Source organism: Callithrix jacchus, chromosome 3 (genome assembly GCF_049354715.1).
Source record: "Callithrix jacchus isolate 240 chromosome 3, calJac240_pri, whole genome shotgun sequence".
NCBI classification, from domain to species: Eukaryota; Metazoa; Chordata; class Mammalia; order Primates; family Cebidae; genus Callithrix; species Callithrix jacchus.
In genome coordinates, this window is record NC_133504.1 from 86657731 (window position 1) to 86684952 (window position 27222).

Sequence of the window (27222 nt, forward strand, 5' to 3'; positions counted from 1 at the left end):
TCTCTCACTAAAAGCATACATTCATTTGAGCTTTTATTGATCCTTAGACTTAAACCTTTAACTCTTTGTATAAAAACCAGTTATATCACTCAGGCATAATCATTGTTATAATTTTGACATAGATCCTTTCAATTATAATACATGTTCAATTTATTTTGAAGTGTTAATTTCAAACATGTATTGATTAAAGTTATAGATTTTATGTTAACTTTATCAAGAGTTCTTTTATAATTTTTTTCTCCAAGGGGAGATGGCTGAGGAAGAAGTTTGGCAATATTTTCTTAAAACTTTTTATAGACTGAAACAACTGGAGCCATGTTCTGCATCCTGTAATTTTGGGGAACTTAATACTTTTGCTGGTGTGTTAGAGTACATGCATGCAAAATTATTGATGTAAGAAAACCTTACCTATGCACAATGGTTCTACTTTTGGAGTGGATTTTATTGAAATAACTGCCTCTCAACTTTCATAAGAATATGTCAACATTTTCCCCAGTCCACCTGACTGTTATAGTAGCAATAGTGAACATCTATACTCAAACTCACTTGTTTTTCATGAAACTTACCAATATTCAATTGAGTATTTTAGAGAGATTTTTGAAAGAATATAGTACATTCAATTTGTCAGATATTCTAAAATCTAACTTTAGGCTTAGCCAATTATCAAGTAAATCTGTATTTAGACATTATTATTTTGGCTTTCTGTAGAATTGGCTTGAGAACAGACTATTGAATTTAGAAAGGTGACTTCAGCAAGCACAGTGTTAGTGGAAGAGTGGGGAGGAATGTCTGATTAGAATGAGCAGAAGAGTGAAATTTTAGATGAGCAAAAACAACTACTAAGAGGAAATTTTCAGTCAAGAGAGAGACATGGAAAGAGAAATTGGGTTATGAGAGGTTTTTTTTTTTTTCATTTTAGGGAATACTAGCATGTTTTTCCACTGATGGAAAGAAACCAGTATAGAAGGGAACATTGATAACATGAGAAAGAGAAGGTAGACTTTCTAGTGCAATGCTATGTCAACTTGAAGAAGGATGGAACCTAGCTCACAGATGAACGATGTCGTCTGTGCACTCAAGAAGAATGTGTATTAAGCTGTGACTGGGTGCAAAGTTGTATACATGTCTGTTAGGAACATTCTTATTTATTAATTATCATTTTTATGTTGAAAAGGAAGTATTAGATTGAGAAAAATAAAGAGAGCAATGCTTTGGTTGAGAGGAATATTGGTTGTATAAGTTATAGGTATAGAAAACAATAAAAGAGTTATGAGTATTCCCTAAAAACTAGGTTGCTCTAATCCCCCACTTGGGATCATATCCCGTCTTAGAATATTACAAGATCATGTTCTTTTAATTAGACAAGTATGTACATTCCAGAAGAGGCTGAGGATTCAAGAACACAGAGTGAGGCTTTGCAGCTGACAGCCTTTTTCCGTCTTGTAGAAAAGTAACACATTATAAAATTTTTAAAAATCTGCTGGTCATAAAAATTAAAAAGTTCCCTAAGCATTTGAATATGCATAATTTAATATGACACGATTAAATTAACAAACCATTATCCTTTAAGCCATGTGTTTTATCCTGCTTCATTTTGTTTTTATTTTTTTCTTTATTTAGTTTAGCTTCTTTCCCAATTACTAGTCTCAGTTTATGGGTGAGAGGGGAGAGTTTGCATTATATTTAACATGGAAATAGAATGTCAGTAATTGATTGCCTTTATTTTAATAATAATGCATATAACATTGGTCTCAGTTACTAGGACTACTGTTTAATTTTTCAATTTTTCAATTTTCAAATGGAAATATAAAATGCCTGTCATACCCTTTGGGAAGTAAATCATTGGAAAAGAAAGGAGAGATTCCTTCCATTCACATGCTGATATATGGTAGTAATTATGACAATTTTATTGTCTTCCTTTCCTTTTCAACTAAAGTATTGCCTCACTTGCATCTTTTCTTCTATCTTTTCTTCATTTTCCCTCCCTTCCTCTCTTCTTCTCTCTCTTCTGCCCTTCCTTTCCTTCCTCCCTCTCTTCCTCCCTTCCTTTCTTCCTTTCTTCATTTTCTTTCAATAACACTTAGTAGTTCTTCTGTTAGTCTTAACAATTTATTTTCCATAACATTCTCCCCTAGCTTATAAATTTTTCTTGGGGCTATGTAAGGAAATGTTATATTAGAGGGGCTCTTTTCAGGGAAACCAGCTTACACACTGATACATATTTATTTCAAAGATCTAGGGGATGTCTATATACAGGCAACTACTAAATACATTTAGGGTACCAAATAATGTTGTCAGGTCTCTGTATCCTTCCTCTCTTATCTCAGCTTTTTTCTGCTTAGTTTTTCTCCATGTGGTAGTAAAATGACCAGCAACAGCTCCAGGAATCTCCTAATTAGTAACCCAAGCAGAAAGAGAAACTTCTCTGCCCTAAGAGTTATGTGCCATAACCCTGGAATAAATACATTAATTTGTCCTGCTTGGATCAAGTGAATACTCCTGAACTTACTACTGTGATTACAGGATGGGATATTATGGTGTGAGGTAGGGAATAATGAAGCTCTATGATTTTTAGTTCTACCAAGATCAAATGGAATCCTGATGATGAAGAATGCAATATAAGAACGGATTTTATCTTTGAATAAAAATATAAAGATTTGTCAGAATTGATGCAAATTCTTAAATCTGAAAGTAGAAGCAATTTTAAGGAGACAAACTTCATTAGCTTCTTGACAAAAGGAAAATTTTCACTATCTGTTGCAGGGACTATAAGACTTCCTCCTGAGCCAGTGCTACTCTATGATTTATTTTAGTGAAGCTCCCAGGAGGAAAGATAAGTTTTTAAACAATAGCTTTACTGAAAGATAAATAATGGTATATTCATATGCTGTAAAATTTACCCTCTTTAAGTATACAGTTCAATTTTGGTATATTTACAGAGTTGTGTAATGATGTGATGATCTTGGCTCACTGCAACCTCCACCTCCCAGGTTCAAGTGATTCTCCTGCCTCAGCCTCCCTAGTAGCTGGGATTACAGGCATGCGCCACCACACCCGGCTAATTTTATATTTTTAGTAGAGACAGGGTTTCTCCATGTTGGTCAGGCTGGTCTTGAACTCCTGACCTCAGGTTATCCACCCACCTCTGCCTCCCAAAGTGCTGGGATTACAAGTGTGAGCCACCATGCCAGGCCAAATTTTATATAATTTTCACATCATGCACTATTATTCTCCTTTTGATTTTTTTGAACTATCTAAAAATGTAAAACCATGTTTAGCTTTCAGGCCTTACAAAAAGGCAAAAGTTAGCTAAACCCTGAAACAGAGGAAGGCAGAGGAGAAAGAACAGGAAATAAATGACTATGGGAAAGGAGTATATTAGTTTGGTGTTTGTATTAGGCTAGATTATGCTGAAATAACAAACAATCTCAAAATCTCAGTGATTTAAATAACAAAGGAGTATTTCTCATTCACAATACATGTGTACTCTGTGCTGGCTAAGTTCTATTCCATGTTGTTTTCATCTTGGAATTGAGGCTCACAGTGTAGCCTCTATCCGGAATATTGCAGCATCTGGAAACAGAAGAAACACAAACATAGCAAACCAAGTGCTGGTTCTGAACATTTCTGCCTGAAATTGACATACATAATTTTCACTGTTTCACTGGCCAAAGCAAGTCACATACCATGTGACTTGCTTTGGGGTAGAATACAATGGGGTAGAATATAGAATCTTCTTTTAGAGACAATTACTATTTATGAACTATATAGCACAGGCTAACACATTGCCTAACCTTAATGCCTTCAGTTGCTTAGGTTTGGTTATTCCTGAACCAAAGCTTATTTTGTTCTTCAAACTAGTGTCTCAAATAGGGACTGGGAGATATAATAGTAACAATAATAAAAGCTAATGTTTATTGAGTGATTGTTATTTCCTATACATATGTCCTTTACACACATTTTTGTATTTAATCTTCACAACCACAGTTGAGGTGGCTGCTATCTTGATCCTAACTTTATAGATGAAACAGCAATGGAGAGGTTAAAGGCACTCAACTACCAAGTAGTTGATATTCAAACCCAGGTCACTGATTTCAAAAGCATATTTTTACTCTAATACAGATTAAAATATGGATTAGACTGATAAACTGCCTGGGTTCAAATATGGGCTAGTGCCAGATACAACTTTTATAGCCTTGTGCAAGTTCTGTAACTTCTCCATCTCAGTTTCTCCACTCTAAAATAAGAACAATAGCAATATCTACTTTATGGAGGTTTTGTAAAAATTAATGTATGTGGAGTGCTAGTGTTTATAACAATACTTGGCAAAAAAAAAAAGTTTGATGATGATGATTACCTAGCCATGTTTTAGAAAGCTCCACTGGTAATTTGAATCTCCTCCTTTCTACTCCTTTCTCATCCTCCAATCCCCTTTCAGAATTATTGTTCTAGATTTCTGCCCCTACTCTGCATTTTCTGTTTTTGGACTAACACTTCACCAACTTGAAGGGTAAACCGTGGGAGTACCATTGCTTTTGACTCAAGTATACATCTCATCTCTGCCTCCCAAACCTTTCTTGCCCAGCAGTTTTGCATCTATGTTTTATTTTTTAAACTCCTAATGTATAATTATGTGGGTACATAGCAATGATCTGGAATAGAGGAGTAGGCTGTCTAGAGGGGAGGCGGTGATACTGGCCTTGCTTTTTGCTACATAGCCTCACTTCCCATATTTTCCCATTAAGTCTTGAAATTAGATGGTTAAATTTTTTCAATTAAAATTAATTCTTTAAATTTACTGTGGCTTCATTTTGAAAACATCACATTAAATTTTTTGTCCCTTGTGAATACTGCTCTAGACCAAGCAAGCAAAGTAGTAAACCATGCTTGGCATAGATCTATCTATTAGGCATCAGCCTTTTAAAAAACAGATATTGTTTGAGAAGGACCTGCTAGTCTAGTGGACTTATTATGAGAAAGTATAGATAGCTTTTTGCATGTGGAGTGAAAAGAACTAAATGATTTGTCTTCAGTTTTAATGCTTAAAATAGAATAAAACAGAACAACAAAAGGAAAAGGCATGAAATAGAATGTCTTGTAAGCAAGTTGAAATCTGTTTTATCTACCACCCCTTTAAACTAATATTTTTCTTTTAAAATGTATTTATTTTGTAAAACAGAAGGATAAACCATCTCACTTCTTTAATATGTTCACTTGAAACAATACATAGACTTCAAGTGCTAGTTCTGATTGTGGTCAGAATTTGAAGTTAAGTTCCAAGAGGATAGTGAGGTTTTCTGATAAGTTATGATGTCAATATGTTTTTGCTTCTGAAATAATTTAAAATGATATTTAATTTTTTTGGTCTGGAAATTTCTTCTATATCTGCCACCTGCCACCCAGTCTACATTTGAATTTATTGGCTATATGGATTTAGAAGTGATAATTAAGAAACAGCAAGAGGAAAGTTTATGAAGTTTTAGAGTACATTATTAGGACACATTATTGTATAAATAAAGTTAAAGCTAAGATTTTGTTTCCATATGCTTTAATTCTTATCAAGCTTATTCTAAATTACCTTACATTTTTGAAAGTTCCAAATAAATTTAGATTTTCTAGATATAGCAGATTGAAACATAGTAACTTACTATCTTTTCTGCCTAATGGACTTACATTATGGATCTATGAGGTATCATGTGCCATATTAAACATATTCTTGCTACCAGCTTCTATGAGATTGATGTCTTTAATCAAGTCATGCATATAAATTTGATCAGTGCTATTCTGTATGGATTAGGATCTAAGGGTTTATACATAAAATTGATCTATAAGGAGATACATGCTCAGATATGCAGAGTCATGCTGGGGATGCCCACAGGTCTCCCCATTTTCACACTTAGAATGTTAGGTGAGGTCAAAGCTAAATTCTAATTCCATTTAGTTTTAAGAAATAATCTTCCTTATCTCTTTCTTGAACAGTTTCCAATTATTTAGCTTTTTTTCTCTAAAATCCATGGAGCAGAGTTAAGCACTATGTTCCCTCTAATTTCATAGCATATTTGAAGGAGCTTTGTAAGGAATGGAGCAAGATAAAAGAGTACCAGGCATGAAAAAGATCAGATTCTTGAATCATATTTGCAATGTGTTCAATTATTTGGGGAACACTGCAGTCATTTTTATTAAAGAGTAAAGTGACACTGGAAAACAATAGTTTTTCAAGGTAATCATTTAGATTTATTTTTAAAAGGAGAGGAGAGTTCTCTTGTTGATTTTATAAGAGCAAAGGCAACAGTCAGCCATTCTTTTGGCTAATTCATGTGCTCCTCAAGTAAAACTTAAGCCCAGGTTACGTTGGTAGGATTTAAAGTAGTAAGAGATATGTGAATAAAATGATATTAGGTCTGTGTAATTCTGAATAATAAAATAAAGATTAAGATGGTAATATTGGTCCCTCAAGTACTGGTATTTAAACTTTAAAAATCAATCAAGAGAGAAGATTAAGTGGTGTTTCTTTGGTACTAAAAATGTAAAGCTAAGACCAAATTGTTCTACTTCACAGATTTAAGATACAAAGAATGATATTTAAAGATATTAAAATGACTATTAAATTATCTTCAGTTTGTAAAGAATCTCCTATGAAGTACACTTAGAAGAAATCCCTGAGTATATTAAATACTCTATTAGTATCTTTCTTCATAAACAAAGAGGAACAATTTAAAGGCTTTGCAAGACATATAAACACAGTGCTTAGTAAAAGCAGTATCTGTTTATAAGGCTCCCTCCATCATGCTTGTAAGAGAAACAACAGATTCACAAAATTAAACTGTAACATTTGAACACATTAACTATTTGCAATTGAATTAAAAAACCAGTCTCTTATGGTGTTTCTATGTTGTTTTAGCCACTCGATATTGTTTTTCACTGTTTCCAGCACTTGTTCCCTAGGTTTTTCTCCTGCTCCAGCTTGTGGATATTTTGCAAAAAAGCTCTCCATCTGAAAAAGAGAGGGGAGTAATTAAAATTGTCATTTACAGCCAAATGAGTCTTCAAGAATTTCATTCACAAACTGGAGTTGCTTCCTTCTTACCTAGAAATTCAGTATCACTGCACAACATTGAGCTACACCTCTTGGCACCCATCTCTCAGATTGGCAATTGTTACCCACGGCTTTTTGGAACCCCTCAGCATGTCAAGCCAAAATAGGCTCTGACATTTTAGGGAAGGATGGCAGCATGTCAATCCTAACATGCCCTTTTCTGTTTCTGCTGCTTTCTCTGTTTTCTGTGGATTCCCCAAGGTGTTCTCTGGAAAATCTGACCTATGGAGTGATGGTTTTGCTTAGCCTTTCACTCCAGGAGTCTGTAATGGACTTTCAGTTCACTTATTAAGAATTCATTTAAAAAAAAAAAAAAAACTTTGTTAAAATTAGTGCTGTCCTCCCTCTGACCTCCAAAACCCTACCACAAACTCAGCTATACTAGGATTGTTTGCTATAAAAATAAGAATAATTTGGTTTTTTTAACATACAGAAAACTCTCAGCATTTCAATATCCAACATGCAGATATCAAAACTTCACACAATCTCTACTTGTTCAACATTGATAGACATTTTTCCTCCTTTGGACTTGAGATATTTGAAACCTGACAGATTTGGGATTAGTTTCGAAATTGCAAAACTATGAATTCTGAATGGAATCAAGTCTTGACCAACTTGTTCCAGAGTTACGTTTACAGGAAAGGCGCAACCTTCTGCCCATGCTTTTGTGAACTAAACCGTCTGGTGTGGCCTTCTCAATGCCCCCAGCCTCAACTTTCTCAGCTTTCAAACTTTCTTAGAGGTCCTTTGAATTGTTTTGCATTTAGAAAAAAAAATATGTGTATATTTTACTAGATACAAGAATTATTTCTCAATTCATTATGTATACTTATCAAGATAAATAAAAACATGTTTTACACCTTAATATATACAATTTTAAAATACAAAACCAAAAAGAATTCTTTCTTTCTCATTGTCTTCTGTGATTTGAATTGAGAAAATATCATTTCTATTTGGAAAAATAGTTTCATTCTATCCCATTACTGGATATATTCCCAAGGGATTAGAATTATTCTACTATAAAGATACATGCAAATGTATGTTTATTGCAGTATTTACTATTTACAATAGCAAAGATGCCCATCAATGATAGACTTGATAAAGAAAATGTGGCACACATACACCATGGAATACTATGCAGCCATAAAAAAGAATGAGTTCACGTCCTTTGCAGGGGCGTGGATGAAGCTGGAACCCATCATCCTCAGCAAACTTACACAAGAACAGAAAACCAAACACTGCATATTCTCACTCGTAAGTGGGAGTTAAACAATGAGAACACCTGGACGCAGGGAGGGGAACAACACACACTGGGACTTGTCCAGGAGTGAGGGGACTAAGGGGAGGGAGAGCATTAGGACAAATACCTAATGCATAAAGGACTTAGATGATACGGTGGCTCACGCCTGTAATCCCAGCACTTTGGGAGGCCGAGGCGGGTGGATCACGAGGTCGGCAGATCGAGACCATCCTGGTCAACATGGTGAAACACCGTCTCTACTAAAAATGACAAATAATTAGCTGGACACGGTGGCGTGTGCCTGTAATCCCAGCTACTCAGGAGGCTGAGGCAGGAGAATTGCCTGAACCCAGAGGGCGGAGGTTGCGGTGAGCCGAGATCGCGCCATTGCACTCCAGCCTGGGTAACAAGAGCGAAACTCCGTCTCCAGGAAAAAAAAAAAAAAAAAAAAAAACCTAGATGATAGATGCAGCAAACCACCATGGCATATGTATACCTATGTAACAAACCTGCATGTTCTGCACATATATCCTAGAACTTAAAGCAAAATTTGGGAAAAAAAAAAATTTATTCTGTTCCTTCTTGGACAAATGCAGAGGAATTTATCTTTATACCTGCCACAGTTGCATTTCAGTGTTGAATGGCTCTGCTATTGTGACAATTCGGCCAAGGTTTCGGTCATTGAGTGTATATCTGGAGAGAAATTTAGAGTAAAAGGAAGCGTAAGGGCTCAGAATGTTACATATTTTCTCTAAATTCAGATGTTACCTTTTTATTTCATCGTTTTTAGAAGTAATTTTCAAAGTACAGAAAACACAGTAAGAAAACCCATTTTACTTAAAATTATTCTATTCATGACAAATTCTTAGTAAATTCTGCACTTCTTTTTTGTAGATGAATTGACACAGCTTTCTCAGATGTGGAAGACTGCTTGTTGTAGTCCCCAAATCTGTTCTTCTTTTTCTGCACATATGAGCACCTAGCTAGAGACTGTGTTTCTCAGGCTCTCTCATAGCTAGGTGTCCACAGGTAACCCAATTCTTACCAACAGAACATTAGCACAATGTTCAACTGCAGCCTCCTTGCTTAATAAAGGAAAATTTCTTGCCTAAACTTCTTGGATTTTTTACTCCCGTTCCCCCAAGCTAGATCATGGACATACCAATGATTTGGCTTCAGCCATGCAAATAGGAGACTGGCCTGACCCCACAAAGCAGAACCACACTAACAACTTGCACCACTCACTTCAGGAATCTAACTGTAATGAAAACTAATTGCCCACACAAGTCCTTTCAGCGGCTGCCTTTCTATGTTTCCGTTACAGCAGAACACCTCTAGCATCATTATCCTAATGCTCTATGCATCTTCCTACTGGTACAGAAATTTAAATATAGGCTATTTATTCTGCTTTCAAAAAGCTTTATTAGTTGCTGGCATGTGGGGGTTATGACCTATATCAAGCTGCCTAAGCAAAGAAACCTAGAGCTAAGTGTCAAGATAGAATTTTAAAGATGATATTCTATCCCTGTTCTTTTCGCATTTTCTTTCATAAAGAGCAAGAATCAGAAGTTTCCTTATAGACCACAGGCGGTTGTGGCAGAGGTAAAAAAAAATCTCATCACAACTAATCACAGTGCAAGAAATTCACAAAATTATGTATAAACCTTAAACCCCTGAAATGTTGAGGAGGGATACAAGAAAATATGTACACAGCACTAGGAGAAATTTTGCATTTAAAAAATATTACGGGCCAGGCACAGTGGCTCATGCCTGTAATCCCAACACTTTGCGAGGCCAAGGTGAACAGATCACTTGAGCTCAGGAGTTCCAGACCACCTTGGGCAACATGGCAAAAACCCATCTCTACCAAAAATATAAAAAGTAACTGGGCATGTGGTGGTGTGTGTCCCACAAGTAGTCCCAGCTACTTGTGGGGCTGAGGCAGGAGGATTGCTTGAACCAGGAAAGTCGAGGCTGCAGTGAACCGAGATTGTACCACTGTACTCCAGCCCGGGTGATAGAGTGAGACCCTGTCTCCAAAAAAATTATATATAAATATATATATATATATAAAATTACATATGAATTTATATATATATAAATGTTTCCATCCATATATATATGTAGTAGCAAAAGCAGAAATCCTAAAGATAAAAATTGATAGTTTGTTTTATGCAAATCAAAAACTTTTATACTGAGCTGAGAGTGATGGTTTGCCCTTCTAATCCCTGCGACTTGGGAAGCCGAGTTAAGAGGGAGAAATATGCCAGCATGAATTTAGCAAAGGAATGAAAATGTACCAATGGGAAAGGAATAACATGTTCTAGTAAGCAAGAATAATTTCGGTGTACCAGGTCCAGTGCCCACTCTTATCACAGACACCACTGATGAAAGCCATAATATATTTTTCATCCCTAATGTAATCAATCATTATCTAAACTGTGATTCTGAGGCATTAGTAACAGTGCCCCTAGATGCGTGTACTTTCTTGCCTCTGACACATTTCCTAGATCTCGCCGGGCTCTCGAACCCTTTCACCTAGCCCTCTGGAACTGCTCCTTTACAGGGAACACTACTTCTCATTCTCACTGAGAAAACGTTTATATTCCCACATCCTTTGTATCATCAGGTCAGGAAATGGAGTCAGTGTGCTCAGACTCCCAATTGCTGCTTCCAGACCAGCACTCCTCCAACCTCCTTAAAAACTTTTCTTCCCTTATGTTATTCCCTCTCATTTATGATACATTTTAGCACCTGTCTCCTCCAAGCCATGCCATCATCCTAGGTAATTTTCAGGTCCACACAGATGATCAACATAACATCTCTTCTCCTTAGTTCCTTAACCTTATTTCCAATATTTTCTTCACTCAACTTCAGCCACCAAACTCCTGTGATACTTTGTGATCATCATAAGTCATCTGCCTCTAAAATTGTTAACCTATTCACCCTCTGTGACATGTTAGATCTTTCAGTTTCCACTGTGACCATTCTTTCACTTTACCAGGATTTCTGGCCCTTTGACTATCACCACTTCTACCATCTCTCAAACCATCAGCTCTTCCTTTTCTTTCACTTATTTCTTTATGTAGTTTAGATTTCATGGTCTACCATTTTGAATAACACTTCTATGTAAGACCTGTACTTTTTTATACTTTAATAATCTATGTCTAATAAAGTATAAAGTATTTGTGTGACTCTTTACTTAAATTTTGTCTCTATCACTAGACTCAAAGCTTCATGAGGACAGAGAACCAGGCCTGTTTCTCCTTGCTATTGCATTCCCAGTGGCAGTCATAATGACTAGCACAGAATAGGTATTCCACAATATTTATTAGATCAAAGAATTGTAATTTAAAAATAGATACCAGTTTTCACATAATCAGGTAGCAAAGATACATAAAAATAACAACACCGAGCATTGAAAAGGATTGGGAAAATAGGCAGTTGCTAGTAAAATTTTTCAGAATGGCAATTCTGCAACATTTATCAGAAACCCTAAAAATAAATGTATCTTTCACCCAGCAGTATTACTTCTACTATTACTTGTATTCTATAGAAATTGTCAAGGACATTAAAAAACAACAACAAAGGATTCAGTGTCAATGACTGTTCATCAATACACTATGTATAGTTGTAGGGGAACAGCTTTATTGTCCAACATGTAGGGATTGGCTAAATAAACTAAGCTATAAGTACATATTAAACCATTCAAAATAACATTGACACCCACAATATATGATGATGAGAAAAAAAGCTAATTAAAAACTGTATGTACAATACAATTCCATTTCTGTAAATTAAGTAAACAGCCATAGAGAAACTGAAGGAGAAACAGTAATATGACAACAGGAGTTATTTCTTGGTGATTGCGTTATAGGTAATTTTTGCACTCTTATTTTTGCTTATCTGCATTTTGTGCAAAAAACACATCAGTTTCACAATAATAGGAATTTTAAAAAGCAAATCACACTGAGTTGCTTCAGTGAAATTCTATAGATTCAAAGAAAGTCTGCTAATTGCAGCTAATAATGTTTTTCAGCGACTTATAATTTCTGTAATTTTTCTTTCTGTTTTGTTGAAAGGACATATTTAGAAACTAGCAATGAATATACTGAGTGAAAACTGCAACTACTTGTTTAAATACCAGAAACATCAGAACAAATTATGTACATCCCAGGAAACCAATATCATGTAAAGTATAGAAAATAAGGCAAAATATACTGTATGTTTATCTATTGGTTATTTTTAAAAACTAAAATAAGTATTTGATATATTTTAAATAATTTGAAAAAATTATATAAATATTTTCCTCTTGGATTTAATATTTATACAAGTATTATTATGTTATCCAAAAGAAATAATTTTGATACACAGAAAACTTTTTAAGTGCTTATTAAATTCTTTGATTTATGAGGTAGTATTTGAAGGGTTTCAATTATGTCCTATTATCTTAACTTCTCATCTACCATCATAAACTAAAATCACACCACATTATTGACTTATTGGGTCAACTTAACTTCATGGTTTCATCTAAGTGTTTATTGGAAGGAACAAAAGCAAAGAATAATTTCTGAAGTATCTTTGGAACTTTGTGGTTAAGTCACAAATTGGCAAGGACATTAGTAGTGTGGCCATCAGTTGTCATAAAAATAACATGAGAAAAGTTTTATTTATTTAAATAGAAGCTTATTTATTTTAGGATGACAATAAATTATTCAGAAATGGAGATTATAAAACTACTCATCCTGAAATTTGGAAAATGTTCAAGTGTTTGGAAATATTTGGATAAAGTTTGGCTCATTTTTTGTTTCATTTTTCTTATACATTTTTATAGAGAAATTCTGTTTATTCAAGCCAAGTATGATTAATATTGGCTGTTTGTGTGTGCTAGACATGTGGTTATTATGTAATTTTATGTTTGGGGCCATTTGAAATAATATGAGAAATAGATAGACTATGAAGAAATACCAAAAGCCTTGGGCAAGAGTTTTGGAGTACTTCTGGAAATAGTTTATCTTTATTTTTTCCCTTGAAAAATAATTTCAATTATCAGACCTAATACATTTGTTTATGGTCAGATGTATATGACCTTTATGACAAGGTAAAACCTATTTTTTCTACTTCTTAATTTTCTTGAAGTGTAACAACTAATTTTTAAAAATGAAAACTGCATTTTTTGAAATAAATCACAGCAGAGCTATTCAAATAGGTCTTCAGAAATATTTAATAAACAAGTGAATGGCCATTTTACTATGCAAAATAAAATATTATTTACTTATCTTTTCATAATAACTCAAAAGTAACTTTTGTGCTTTATCTATATAGATTTCTTGCACCATACACCATAGAAAAGAGATAGTTTTATGAACTTTTCAATTAAAATAAAACACGCAGTATGTATCACTAGCCATATATCTTTCAAAATGGAGGGTATTAACTTGCATGATATAAACTGTTATATCTAAATAATAACATTTTTAATAGGTAGATTCATTCATTCTAAATTAAGCATTTTATTTAAACAATCATAAAAGATGAACAATGCACATGTGTGCATGCACACACACACACACACACACACATTCACATGCACACCAACCAACCTTCATAGAGATGGAATAACAGTGACAATAGTTACAAGAATAGAAAAGGTAAAAAATTTATCACAAAGAGACAGAAGCAATGTAGTATATTTTGGTTGGGAGCTAGAGATAGAATCTGGAAAAAAAAAAAGAAACGTAAATGGACATAATAGCACTCTGGTGAGATGTAGGATGGAAAAGAGAAAATAATTAGAACTTATCATTGTAGTTGGTATTTCTCATAAGGCAGTCATTATCAATGAGGCAGTGCCGTTGGACTGACAGGAGAGATTAAGAGGAGATAACAGAGGCTATTTCCTAATGTATGGATTACAAATGGTAAAGGTCTTTTCATCAATGTTTATATGTTTATTCGGGACATACATTTACTCTATATTCTATTTTATACTCTGTTGAAGAACTGCCTTTTGGATGGAAATTGAGCATTATATTTAGAGGATCAGAACCAAGAGCAGCAATATTTCTTCTGCACAAGGCTGAAGAAATATGAAGTTTGGAAAAGCATCTCTTTCATTGATTTTGTTCTTCTCTTGTCCTTGCTATTTTCCATTTTTAAACTGCCATTGCCTAGTAAATATAATTCCCTTTTAAGAACCATTCAAAATACTTGAAGTTTCATTATCTGGTCAGGATAGTCAATAGTTAGCACCCATATAAGCCCAGTATGATATAGAACTCTAATTTGAACCCAGGTCCAATAATTTTTACCTAGTTTTCATCAAATATTAATTGAGAACTAAATACGTGCCTGGCATTATGCTAGGTACCAGCACAAAAGGTAGAATTATATTAACTTGTTTTAACCAAACTAAAAATGATGCAATTTAGTGTTCCAAATCTCAGAATCCTATAGGTCAATTGAAACCGTAATTTCCAGAAAAAAAAAATTGTTCTTAAAATTAACTAGTACATTGCTTCCCTGGAAGGACAATACCATGAACCTTTACCTCTAATAATATACTATTTTAGATACTGTATACATGTAAGAGATGGTGACCCAAAGAAAAATGAAGGAATCTGTAGATAGTATGAAACAAAGAGAACAGCAGGCCATTATCTGATCATCCCACCTGTCAACTAGATAGTCCCAGTTGAGTTGTATCCAATTCCAGGCCATGTTCTTCCCATAGCTATTATATGAGATATATCGAATGACTGTAAACACATCCTGAGTTTTAATAAGGTTTGTGTCCTTGAGCAAATCCAAATACCTAAGAGAAGCCAAACAGAAAAACAATTCAAAGTGAACTTTTAATGTTCACCCTTAGCTAAATTCCAATGCAAAATAGTTTTCATGCCAGCAATTTAATTCTTGAGGTATCAACTGATAAAGTGAATTAAATATGACAAATGATGAACGACAACTTAAACATTTCTGATATGTTTAACTGCTTTTAAAGAGCAACCTACGATTTTAAGGACTAGTAGAATGTAAACTATAAAAACATTTCAAAATTAAATTATTTTAGAAGTACCAAAACAATTTTAAAACACAGATTTTTAACCATTAATATTTTAAAACAGCATTTATTGAATAGAGTACTTCACACACTTATATCATCCCACTAGATTTTTAAAAAGAAGCCAGTAAATTAAAAGAATGTATTTATGCTCTTATATTCTATAGGAAAGCAATTAAAACTTGTTTGTTCTTCCCTAAATTGTAAGAAACAATCCTCTAATGTAACCTATATGGTTATATTAGTTGGCAATAATTAAGAACACAAATAAGTAAAAAATAAATTAAATGACTAAATGAATAGGTTTAATTTTATACCATGGCTATACCTAGAGTAGCATTTCTACCCCAAGACCTTATAAGTGTATATTGTATTGAAAAAGTATTTCCAAATAAGGTCAGCACATATTTTATTCACTGTGACAAGGGAACCTCAAAGCTGGATGTCTACCACTGATAGATTAGATGTAGTTTCATGTTACTCAAGTCTTGCTGCCCTGTGGCATCCTACCCATTGGCTCAATTCATTTATATTATTAGGAGAATATGAGAAATAACTACAACAAAGGAATCACTCTTCAACTTGAGTTGTGAGCCTTTAAGAGTAAGCCTTTGTCTAAGAGAAAAGGTATTTCTAAATTATGTATGTTTTTATTAATATATCAAGACCCCTAGCATACTTGACGTAGAAATTTACCCTAAATGGGACTGGAGAAAACTCAAGTTTAAACAAAGTCCATGCCACATGGGAAATTGGAAAACACAACCCCTTAAGAACAGGTCTATAGTTCAGTAAATACTTTTATGCTATGCCAAAATGGCATGGGAGAGTAATAGTACATCGCAGGTAAGGTGAGGTGAATATATGAATTAGTTTAAGGTAATTATCCTGGTTCCTTTGACTTGTGGATCCTGTTTAGGGGAACCTATCAGCTTCTTCACTCAGCAGTAAGAGGTAGGGATGTTGGAAGGCCTGATGGGAAAACAAAAATACCATACATACAGCACAGGTACTTCATGAACAGAAGCAAGTGATTGGGACCACAGCTTTCATCTCTGGTGGTAGATAGCGCTCCAGAAGGTAAAACATGATCAATGAAAACTCACTGGACTCTGGCCCAGACCAAAATAGGTAAACACCTTAAGGCAAAAGCAGCAAAAACCAGAGGTCTCTGTCCATCACCACAAAGGTGGCATGTCTCCCTATGCAGAAGGAATATGGGGAAGGGAAGGAACTCTAGAGGAGTGAACATTTACTCCAAGAGACTATTTAAATGACAATTCTAGTTTAACAGCGTATTTGAAAACTAGACTGGCAGACACAAATAGTCAACATCAGTTGTTCTCCCTCTCACTGGCTCATCACCAACAGTGTGAGAACTCCTGGGAACAATCAGACAGAAAAGCAAGATCCTACATTTTCTTTGCACTTGCAGTATGTGAGTAAATCTACTTATATGAAAATACAACATACCAATCACATGGAAAGAATTCCAAGGAAGCTCTTACTGCAGCCTGAACTTGCTGCAGAATTGTTTTACTCTAGTCATTATTTGAAACGGAAAGACTTTGTAAATGGTTAAAGTAACACACTCAAATGTGAGATATGTTGCTTCCAAAATTTTTTTAAAAAGCATACCAAGCCCACCAAAATAATCTTTTCCTGTGGCATGTCATAAGGTGCAACAACTTTCTTTTACTTTAGAGGGAATATTGTGATATGCTCTAAACTACTGAACTTCCAGAAACTGCACTCAAGTGATAGGATCCTGAATTTTTGTGCAATTTATTTTTCATCCCCTAGTTCACAAGGGTTTATTAAGGCATCTAAAAGTACCTGCTAATTTTCTTACCAGATACAATCAGCACACTGCCATTAAAGTAATGAATCAGTGTGATGTTTTGTGAAATGTTAAAATGATCAAGTTCTTTTTTTTTTTTTTTTTTTTTTTTAATAGATATGAGGTCTCACTATGTTGCTCAGATTGGTCTTGAACTCCTCCTGGGCTCAAGAAAACCTCCTGCCTCAGCCTCCCAAAGTGCTAGGATTATAGGCATGAGTTACTGTCCACAGTTAAGATGATCAAGTTATTGATGAACTGTCAGGGCAGAGAGCAGGAGAATTAATATATAGCCCCGAGGTAAGAGGCTGAAGGTATATTATTGGCTGTACCTGGTAAAAGCAAACTGCTTCTGGTTGTCCTTTTAGATTGATATTTCATTGTAATTTACTATTTACGTTCTACCTCTTCATGAAGCTGTAAGTACCTCACGGATAGATGTTATTTTTATTTGTGTTTTATTCATTTTTATTCCCACAGTCTGTATAGCTATACATAGAAAGGACATCCTAAGTGTTGGTTAAATACATGAAGTAAATAACTCAGACACTATAACTAAGCAAAAAATGAATTAAGGAAGGAGCTAGTTGATTTTGAGTATAAATGCAGAGTGGGAAACAAGTCATAGATGAGCTTCAAGTGGTCTTTGTGCCTTCGGAGTGGAGTGTAAATACATATGCGGCAGACACTCCTCTTTCTCTACTCACAGAGCCCACTTTTGTTCTGATACCATTTGATATTCTTGATCTTAGATAAGGCAGACTTCTACCGCAGTCCCAGATAACTCTAATTGGCTCAAATCAGCCAAAGGAATTCAAGTTCATGCTAGTCAGCAAATGGCCAAGTAGTAGACCCAGAGTGTGACCCAGAATGATGAAGGGGGATCCCGTTCTGGATTATGAGAGGAACTGGAGACAACTGTCTTGTTGGCATAAAAGACAGCCTTGTGAGAAAACTCTTTTGTTCCTCTCCTACCTCCATCACACGTTTGTGTAAAAAAATGTTTCAAGCTCTGGAAGTCATGAGACATCCAACATGTCAAGCATGGAAAACCAGAAAGAAAAGAGCCTGGATCTTGGGTGAAAATGTTGAGCCGCTGCACACAACTGAAAGCTACCTACCTCCAGAATGTTTTCACATGAGATTACATTTTCTTATTGTTTAGGCCAATCTTACATGGATAGTTTGTTTCTTGCAGGGAAAATAATTTTTAATGGATTTTTTTTGGCAACAAAACATCATACTTTAATCAGTCTTAAAGAGATTGTGACACATAAACTATTGAATACCATTTATATACTTGAAACAAAAGCCCAACTTACCTTGACAAAAGAGTAACATTTCTTACTGATGCTAATCCATAGAGCAGTTTTTCTTTTTCTTGAGCTAATGAAGTTTTCTGGTATTGCTCAAGAGTGTAGTTCCATGAAGTCTCATTGCCAGAGTTCTGCATCCCATACCGATACACCAGAAGCCTGAGATTTACAGGAACCCTAGAAAAAGAAACACTGTTTCAGAGATTTCAACTACTCTTTTCTCAGTTGTGTCTTCTAAACATAACAACGTGAGCAATCACCTTTCAGTCCCAGTTAGCCACTGCTCAAATAACAAGGAAGCATTCTCCAAGGCTTCTCTGTCTCCCATCTTGCATGCAAACCCTAACACAGAGGAACGGAGTAACCTTAAAAACAAACACAAATCCAGGGTATTAAGCGCTTTTTAAAAGTCTTAAAACATGAAAACAAATATTAAATGAATATTAGCGGCTAAAAAGTGAGAAATAACTTTGTGAGGTGGTCTCCAGTATCATTCCATCCCAGAGAATCTGCAATAGGCTTCACTTGAACTCGGAAGTATTCCTGAAATAAAAGCATTATGTACAATGAATAATAATTTACTGTGTCTCAATAGTATCCCAATTATTATACTGTGCAGCCCCTGTTATAATCTGTTTTCCTACTAGTTTAGAGAACTTTGCGCTTGCCCTCAGAAAAATGATGTATTTAGTTCTTATCGCATTGCAATTTTGTTTCAATCCTGAAAATATGAACCATCCTGGACCTTCCTATAATGTTTTATAAAATTTTGGGTAAGGCCCTTTTAACTTCTATTCTTTTAACATATATAATAAATAGAAAAATACTTGACATACTTCCTGCACTAAGAAGATTGTTTGAGTATATATGAAATAATAAAAATAACTAATAATTGTATATTGCTTTGGGTTTTACAAAGGACTTGCATATTATTTGATCCTCACTATCCCATCACCTTAGGTAAGCAAGTGCTGACATTTCTAATGTACGAAGGAAATTAAGACTCACAAATATTATCATTTGTTCAAGATCTTTCATTTTGTAAACAGAAGAGCTAGAGATTTGAATCCAGAATTTGTTTAAAATTACAAATGTCCTACTTACGTGCTACGGAATCAGAAAACAAAGAAACAGTATTTAGAATTACTACTTAGAATAAAATTTCAATATGGAAAATACCAGCAGTAAGAATAAGAAGAAATAATGTGATATTTTAAAATAATAATTCATTTCAACATAAAGTCCACTTAAAATAAGATCCAATTACTATTTATTGTCTAAAATGTTGTGTATTTTAAGTAAAATATTAATTGTTATATTTATTCTAGTACTAAAATGCACCTAAATGGTATGTATGCAGAACCACAAATTCTAGTGCACCTCAAATTGAAAAAGAATAGATGGCGTAGCTTTGCTTTGATTAGTCAATTCATTGCACTTTCTTTTGATTCCACCTGGCAAGCAAACATGCTCTATGTCCCCAGGAGCTCCTTCTCTCAGAAAGGAGCCTATTTTACTAACGGCTAAACATTTACTTTCGTAAGATACCATAGCATTAACATCACCTCAATCATAGGATATAGCTCTTTATCATCTTCAAACATGCTAATGATGTAGGTTACAGCTGAAATGACTCTCTGCCATGGTAAAAAATCCTCTTCCTTTCTGAGATACTTGGTCAAGTTCAAAGGCACCTTATAATCTAGAAGTTGAGCTCTGAGAAAGATCAAAACAAACAAACAAACAAAACCACAGTTAATTAAAAACCACAGACTTTAGTTTCCATGTAGCTGAAAGTTTTGGCAATGAAAGCTTTCCTTGTTAATGAAGATTCTTGCATTCAGCAATCAGGAATGGCATTTATTGTTGAGGCCTAATCAAAAAGTTTTGTCCAAAATTATATAGTAGTGCTTTCATACATTCAAAAGTAAGAAGGAAGACAGGCATTAAGATGTACATTTGGAAAAGCACAATAGCAAAATTTCAAATAAAACAAAAGCCATTTAGCTGTACAGTTAATACTGACAAATACGAGCTTTAAAATTTTAGGTTCCCAAGCTGATTATAATATATAAATTCACTATTATAAATATATTTTATTAATATTATTCACATTTGCTTATGAAGAAGAAATATGAATAACAGTACTCATGAATCCTGAATGCTTAAACATTCAAATTGAACTTTTATTTTCCTTTATAACATCTCCTTTTTTATACATTTCCCAGTAACAGTCATTTAAAAAGTAGATTTTTCTCTTCTAGAAACTTCAAAGATAATATTCACATTTTAAAGGTTAAAGAATCTACTTTCTTCTCCTTTCAAAAGAATTTTAGAACCTTTGAAATCAGCTCAGCTTTCCCCACTTCCCTGTCCTGTTTTTTCTGTTTTTGTTTTTTTACTTCCTATCTCATGAAATTACTCTCAAGGAACCACTGGTACAAGAACCTCTATTTCTGACCCTGCTTCTAGGGCACTCAACTCAAGACTGCTAACATTCTTACTCAACTTTGAGTTTCAAACTCCATTTGTTAAGTCCATAGACAAACAGCAGTTCTGAAGTCCAGACTTGTCGAGAATTTTCTTGGTTCAAAAATCTTGTTTATATAGTGAGAGCCCAGCATGAGGGACTTAAATCCTAGAAGTTTGCTATATTCTACAAGTAGGGAGGTTGGAAGCTCTAAAGTTTCCACCAAATAAAATGGAGAAGAGGACAAGGTCATATGAGAGCATTGTTGCTCTTCTATCTTGGACTAAGGCACCTTATAGCAGAAGGTTTGTTTTTTGTTTTCCTGAGTGTAACTTCAAAAGACTGCATAGTTCTTCTTAAGAGAATCCTGAGTGAACCAGGTAAGTATACTGTCTTGTCAAACACAGCTCTCTAGAGGGACAGTAAAAATGGTTGAGAGAGGTGCCTGGGTGAGTAAAACTTATCCCGTGTGCTGTGGTTCTTCAACAAGATCTTCAGGTGGTGTGAAGGACCTAAGAAGTTACCAGCTGTCTAGTCTCTCACTTGAACTTGCTAATTAAATTCAGGTCTCTGGCTTAAAACAGTCATTTTGCAATTTACCAAATCACCTTTGGATTCTTTTCCCATTCCCCATCTTCTTGCTTCCCTTAAGGGAAGTCCATGAGACGATGGGAAAAGTTGCTCATTGAGTTCTGTTTTGTTCTCTGGTCATCTCTGCAAACACTTAACAAAAATGTTTGTATCTGAGGTCCATGATCTTGGCTTGACTGATGTTCACCTGCTGGTCCTTACTTGCTAAAGTGGCCCTTACCTTGGATATCCTTGGAGCCAGCAGTCCTCGAAACCTGGCTGAAATTCTGTTTAGATCATTAGCTTCAGTGGTTCTTTCAGCTGTCCTCTTTGCCGTTATTACCTTTCCTAGTCACTCCTGCCCCCATCCATGGCTTGTCAGCCAGCACTCTCTTTCCCTTATGTTATTACCTGCCCTCCCCTGGCTGTAGCAAGAAGTAGGCTGCAGGAAACAATATGAAGTAATTGCAAAGAGAAAATTAAAAACAGAAAAATTATTATAACAAGCAGGGGGTGGAGTGGGGGAAATAATTATTTCTATGTCTGTTTTGGCAAGACCCCAAGACAAAGTCTCTTGGCCTACACTCCAAAGAAAGATGCAGGACCCTAAAGCAGGGTAACATGGTAAAGCACAGGACTGTGTGATGCTTGCCTGATAGCCCCCCACCAGCCTATAAAAGATGTTGGAGAAGAAGGAGGAGCGAGAGACATTTTAGTGGAGGGCTTTTGAAGAGTGCTGTCAGTATACTGAGTACACTGTAAATGCTCTCCCCTCTAAGGGCTAGGGGACAAGATGCTTTTCTGTCTAAACCTCAGGAGAGAGGTTTCAGTGGGATCACTCGAAGAGGTTTACCTGTGTCTCCTGGAACTTGGGGACACGGTGGCCTGGTGTCCGACACCCTGAGAAATCTAAAGGATGAGGGACTGTTTGGCTGGTGCTCAGACCTCAGAGTGAAGAGATGGGACTGCTTGGGATGGCCTGTTCTTTTAAACATTGTCAGGGTAAGGCATACATAACCACTTCCTGTGGATCAGAAGTGGGTCAGAAGTTTCCACCTGCCCACCTCGAGTAAACTGCAAGAGAAAGACCCTTCTCAATGGAATGGACATGGTTGACAAAAATGCCATGAAACACAACACAAGGACAAGAATCAGCATTAAACATCAACAAAGTTCAGAGAGGACGGAACGTAGATACCACATCAGAAACATTCTCCTTCTCGCCTATTTTCCTGAGGGGGAAAATTTTCCTCTCCTTGCTTTAACTTGGGAGAAACCAGAGGCAGGACGGTGACTGGGGAGAAGTAGAAGTTCCAAGCAGAGAAAACAAGAGGAAATCCATCACCTCATTCCCATTGTGGGTGACTGACCTGAACCTGGTCTAAGCTGGGGGCAGGAAGAAGCTTTAAATGAGGTAAAAAGCTTTGATAATTTTACTTGACTGAGCATGTTATGGAATTGAGAGGGTTTGGATGAACTAGTGGTGATGGGTAAATTTTTATTTCTTACCTTGACCAAAAGAGGCATATGCCCAGCCAGGACAGTAAGAGTACTACCTCTTCAGATCAATTTGGAAGAGACAGGGGAATAAAAAATACATTTATTTTCAGATGTATCATTTAGTCCTAACTGTTAAATATAATGGCTACTACATTCCTTTTAAATACCTCAGTAGACTTGTGTAAATTCTAATCCTGCCACAGTTGCTCACCTATTTATGCATTTCTTTTCTCTTCCACTCCCTCCACCAAGGTGGTCTTAGCTGAAGTGATCTTTGAAGCTGTCCTCTTGGCTCTAACCAATGCTGGTTGAATCTGTTTATCTCTGAGTCCCATCTTCCTCATGTGCTGCAGAACATAATTTCTAGCCCTCTTGTGTGATTCTACATGTTTTGAATTTCAAATTTGTTTCACTTTCTTCCTCTCCACAGCACTTCGCAGTTTTATGGGGCTGTGGCCAAGGAGCTGAGCAAATGTGAGAAAGTCTTTCAGTAGTGTAAGTGACTTGCTTTATACCCAGTTCCTCAGAGAGAGCTGCTCAACAGGCTTTCACTTCGCCTTGGAACAGAAAGAACCATCTACATTGCGATTCAAATTAAACTGTAGAGATAGTACAGTTCTTTGTAATTTCTAAGAGTGAAGAAGCTGAGCTTTGAAACAGGATAATTAAAATAAAAAACTAAATGATTCTGTTTTAAAATACTTATTGATCATCTTCCTTCATCATTTAATTTCCCAGGTTCTATTCTACACAGTGCCTGGCACAGGTCCTCAATGTATATTTATTAAGTGAGTGAGTGGTATACTATAATATAGTGCAAATAATCTATTACATATCCAGGAGGTTAAACTTGGAGGTTCACTGGAACATCACATTATCGATTAGCTGCAAAAGAAGTGTAGACTACACTTTCAGAAGAACTTGTCTAAATGTGTCTCCACTACTAATTAATGGTAGATGCATTTCGGTCATGTAGTATAATGTATTGAGTACTTTCTACATACCAGATAATCTTTTAAGTGTTTTATGTCCATTATCTCATTTATTTCTTACAAAAGTCTTATAAGGTCATCTCCACTTTGGTAACAAGAAAATTGAGCCAGAGAGAGGTTAAGAGACTCATTCAAGGTTATATGGAACCAGGATTTTAATGGGGTTCAAGAGCCTGTTTTTGATCACTATAATTCCTTCCTTGAAATATGTCGAGGTTTTCTGACTTTCAATATACTATCCGGGAACTCTATGTAAAATAGTTTCCCCACACCTCTAGTACTATCACACTATTCTTCCAGCTCTCTATTTAGTCAGTATTTATTATCAACTATTATTGGCCACGTACAGTCAGGAGCTGGGTTTGGGTGCCTATCTTCATGGAAACTTCAGTTTGATGAGTGAGATGCATAGTTAATAAAAATAGCAGTAAAATATTATGAGGAAATATAGGGTCCATAAGAAGCATATTCAACACAGAGAAAGAGGCCATGAGAGGCTACTGAGGGAAGTGGCACCTCATTCTTAGTACATTGCTCATATCTAGAATGAGGCCACTACAAAGCCAGATAAATAAAATTGTCTGTGTCCCCAGCTTCTGCAAAGTGCCAGAAACTCAATAAATGCTTGTTTAATTACTGGTGTTAGACTATATGAATAAAAAAAATTAAAGGTACCATGGATACTACTTAGTTCCCCCAATCTAGGCTGATTATCTTCTTCTAAAGAGCAGGTTACCTTCAGACTATGAGAAAAAGAGTCAAATTTTCCAAATTGTCCCTTAATTCTGATCAGTTCTAAAGCACCCTAGCTCATTCTTCTTACCCCAGTGACCTGACCAAGATTTGATAATTCTAGCTATAATATCTTACACTGGGCTTGGGCTCACAGAACTGAATTAATAAAACACATTGTTTGTCTTTTTATTAAATCAAATTATGAAGGTACACTTCGATCATTTGCAAATGTCATTCCTAATTAGCTTAAGGATCCTGATATAGATAAACCATATTCAAAGTCAATATGTTAGGTGAGTTTTTTGTATACATTAAGGGCTAATGTCAGTATTTTGACTATGAGGTTCAAGTGAACTTTTGAAAAGAGAGTTAAGGAAAACAATAATGTTTTTAATAGTGGCTTTGGGTATTTTAAGCTAAAACTGATTAATACTTGAATATTAAACTCATTTATAAGAGATTTATGACAAAACCCACAGTATTTTAAGTAATTTAGTCTCATTCCAAAACGCACCTTGCCAAGGCAAAAGCATCATCAATAAGACTTGCACGATCAGCTGAAGAAAAATTCTGGGAAGAGGGAGAAAGAGAGATAAAAAACACAATTCTTAAGACAAAGCATGATGAAAAAAATTAATATCAATAAGGTGCTCTTCTTAGAACAAAAATAAAACAATTTCCAACCATTGCCATCTCTTACCTTGTGGTTCAAGGAGAGCTTTGTAGCTATAGAGTCCCAAGTTGCTACTTCATAATTTACACGATAAAACCCAATATGATCTGGGTTTATTTTGAGAAAAGCATTTCCACTAGGATTAGAAGAGTTCAAAGTGATTCCTGTGGTAGTAAATAAACACTAATGAGCAACATGTTTGCATGTACTGTAAACACAGAGAAATTAGACCCAGAGGGCAAAGAGAAAATAAAAGAAAGGAAAAGAAATGTTAGCTCAAGGAGGCAGGTCTGATTTGGATCCAAAGCCCAAAGCCTAATTTTTACTTAGTTGCCTAACTTTAGAGTGTCACTATAATGAATGAGCGAAAAAAGAATAAGTAATACAAATAATTATACTGTAATTTATGATGGATAGTTTTTACTGGCAGAAGCTTCCCAAATGGGTGAAATAATTTTGTGCTGGTCAATCCATCAATAAAAGAAAACAATGCCTAAAGACAGAGAAGTCCATGCCTTCAGGGTAGTCCATAGAACCTTAATCATAACGGATTTATTACACAGAGAGTATTCACTGGGGCAGGCTGGGGAGGGAATAAAAATGTAAACACTCAAAATAATACTTTGTTTATTAAAATCAACATTGAAGTTGATGGAAATGGCTACTGCTAAGCAGGATAATAAATTGATAATCAGCAGCACTTTAAAAATGTTACTGCATCAAGAAGACCTGCATTGACATACAAATGGAACATTCTTGATTTTGTAACCCACTTCATACTTGTTCTTCCATTTTTATTTATCTTTGTAAAGTCTTCTACTTCCTATTTCAGTAGGTTACAACAATACTTTTCCATCAATGAATTTATCAAATTAGCATTCTTTCTAAAGCAGCATCCATATATATGTCAGGCTCCGCTGTATAGATTTTAGAAGCCTAATATTGAAGGAGCAGAGACTTATGGTTTAGGTAAAAGATATGTACTTGAAATAATAGCTATGCTTTGATATAACCAAGTTTGTTAGCATTACTCCTATACTTCTCAGCTCATACACTCTTTTGTTTACATGGACAATATGCAATTTAAATAATGGTATAGGAACACAGTATAGTTGAGAAATTTCAAATATTTCAGTGTACCAACAATGTAGGTTGTGATATTAGAAAATAGGAAATGATGCTGGAAATAAAAGCCAGTGCTCCAGTATGAAGAGTCACATGCCATGTTAAGAATACATCCTCTGAGAGGAGAAAAGAGTTTTAAGCAGAGAAATGACATGCTCAAGTCTATTTCCTGGAAAATAATTTCAGTAGTGGTATAGGAGATATTTTGGAGGTGATTCTAGAGATAAGAAGACTAATTTAGAGTCCACTGTAGTCATGTAGGGCAATAGAAGACAAGGGCTTACACTAATGGGGAGATGATGAAACCAGAAAGAAGTTGATGTACTCAAGAGACGTATCACAGGCAAAATCAGCAAAACCCTTTTTCTAACTTGATGTGGGCAGTCAGAGGAGGGGAAAATGGATTGCACAACTGGATGAATAATGGTGTTGCCAGTAAAGAATAGAGGAAAGTGAGTCAGTTTGGGAGCAAATATGATTTAAATTTTGGAAGTGTTTGCAAGGTCTGGAAGATATCCAGGACACAGTAGTTTTTCCCAATATATGAGTAAGCCCTTCAACAAGACAATAAGTTTCTTTAGAAACTTTCAGAGTAGATACTT

The 27222-nt window shown here is 35.2% G+C and overlaps 1 protein-coding gene across 1 annotated transcript in view; it reads right to left on the reverse strand.

Annotated features, from left to right (window-relative positions):
- Positions 1–6134: 6134 nt before the first annotated feature.
- Positions 6135–27222, reverse strand: part of ENPEP (glutamyl aminopeptidase) — an 88054-nt gene continuing 66966 nt past the window's right edge. Inside the window, exons 12-20 of the mRNA XM_002806653.7 lie at positions 25523–25659; positions 25337–25392; positions 20121–20271; positions 19025–19098; positions 18816–18920; positions 18562–18732; positions 15010–15150; positions 8951–9029; positions 6135–6994 (exon numbers count right to left, since the gene is read on the reverse strand). Coding sequence (XP_002806699.3) covers positions 6842–6994; positions 8951–9029; positions 15010–15150; positions 18562–18732; positions 18816–18920; positions 19025–19098; positions 20121–20271; positions 25337–25392; positions 25523–25659 — 1067 coding nt within the window. The 3' untranslated portion in view covers positions 6135–6841. The remainder of the gene's footprint in view (positions 6995–8950; positions 9030–15009; positions 15151–18561; positions 18733–18815; positions 18921–19024; positions 19099–20120; positions 20272–25336; positions 25393–25522; positions 25660–27222) is intronic.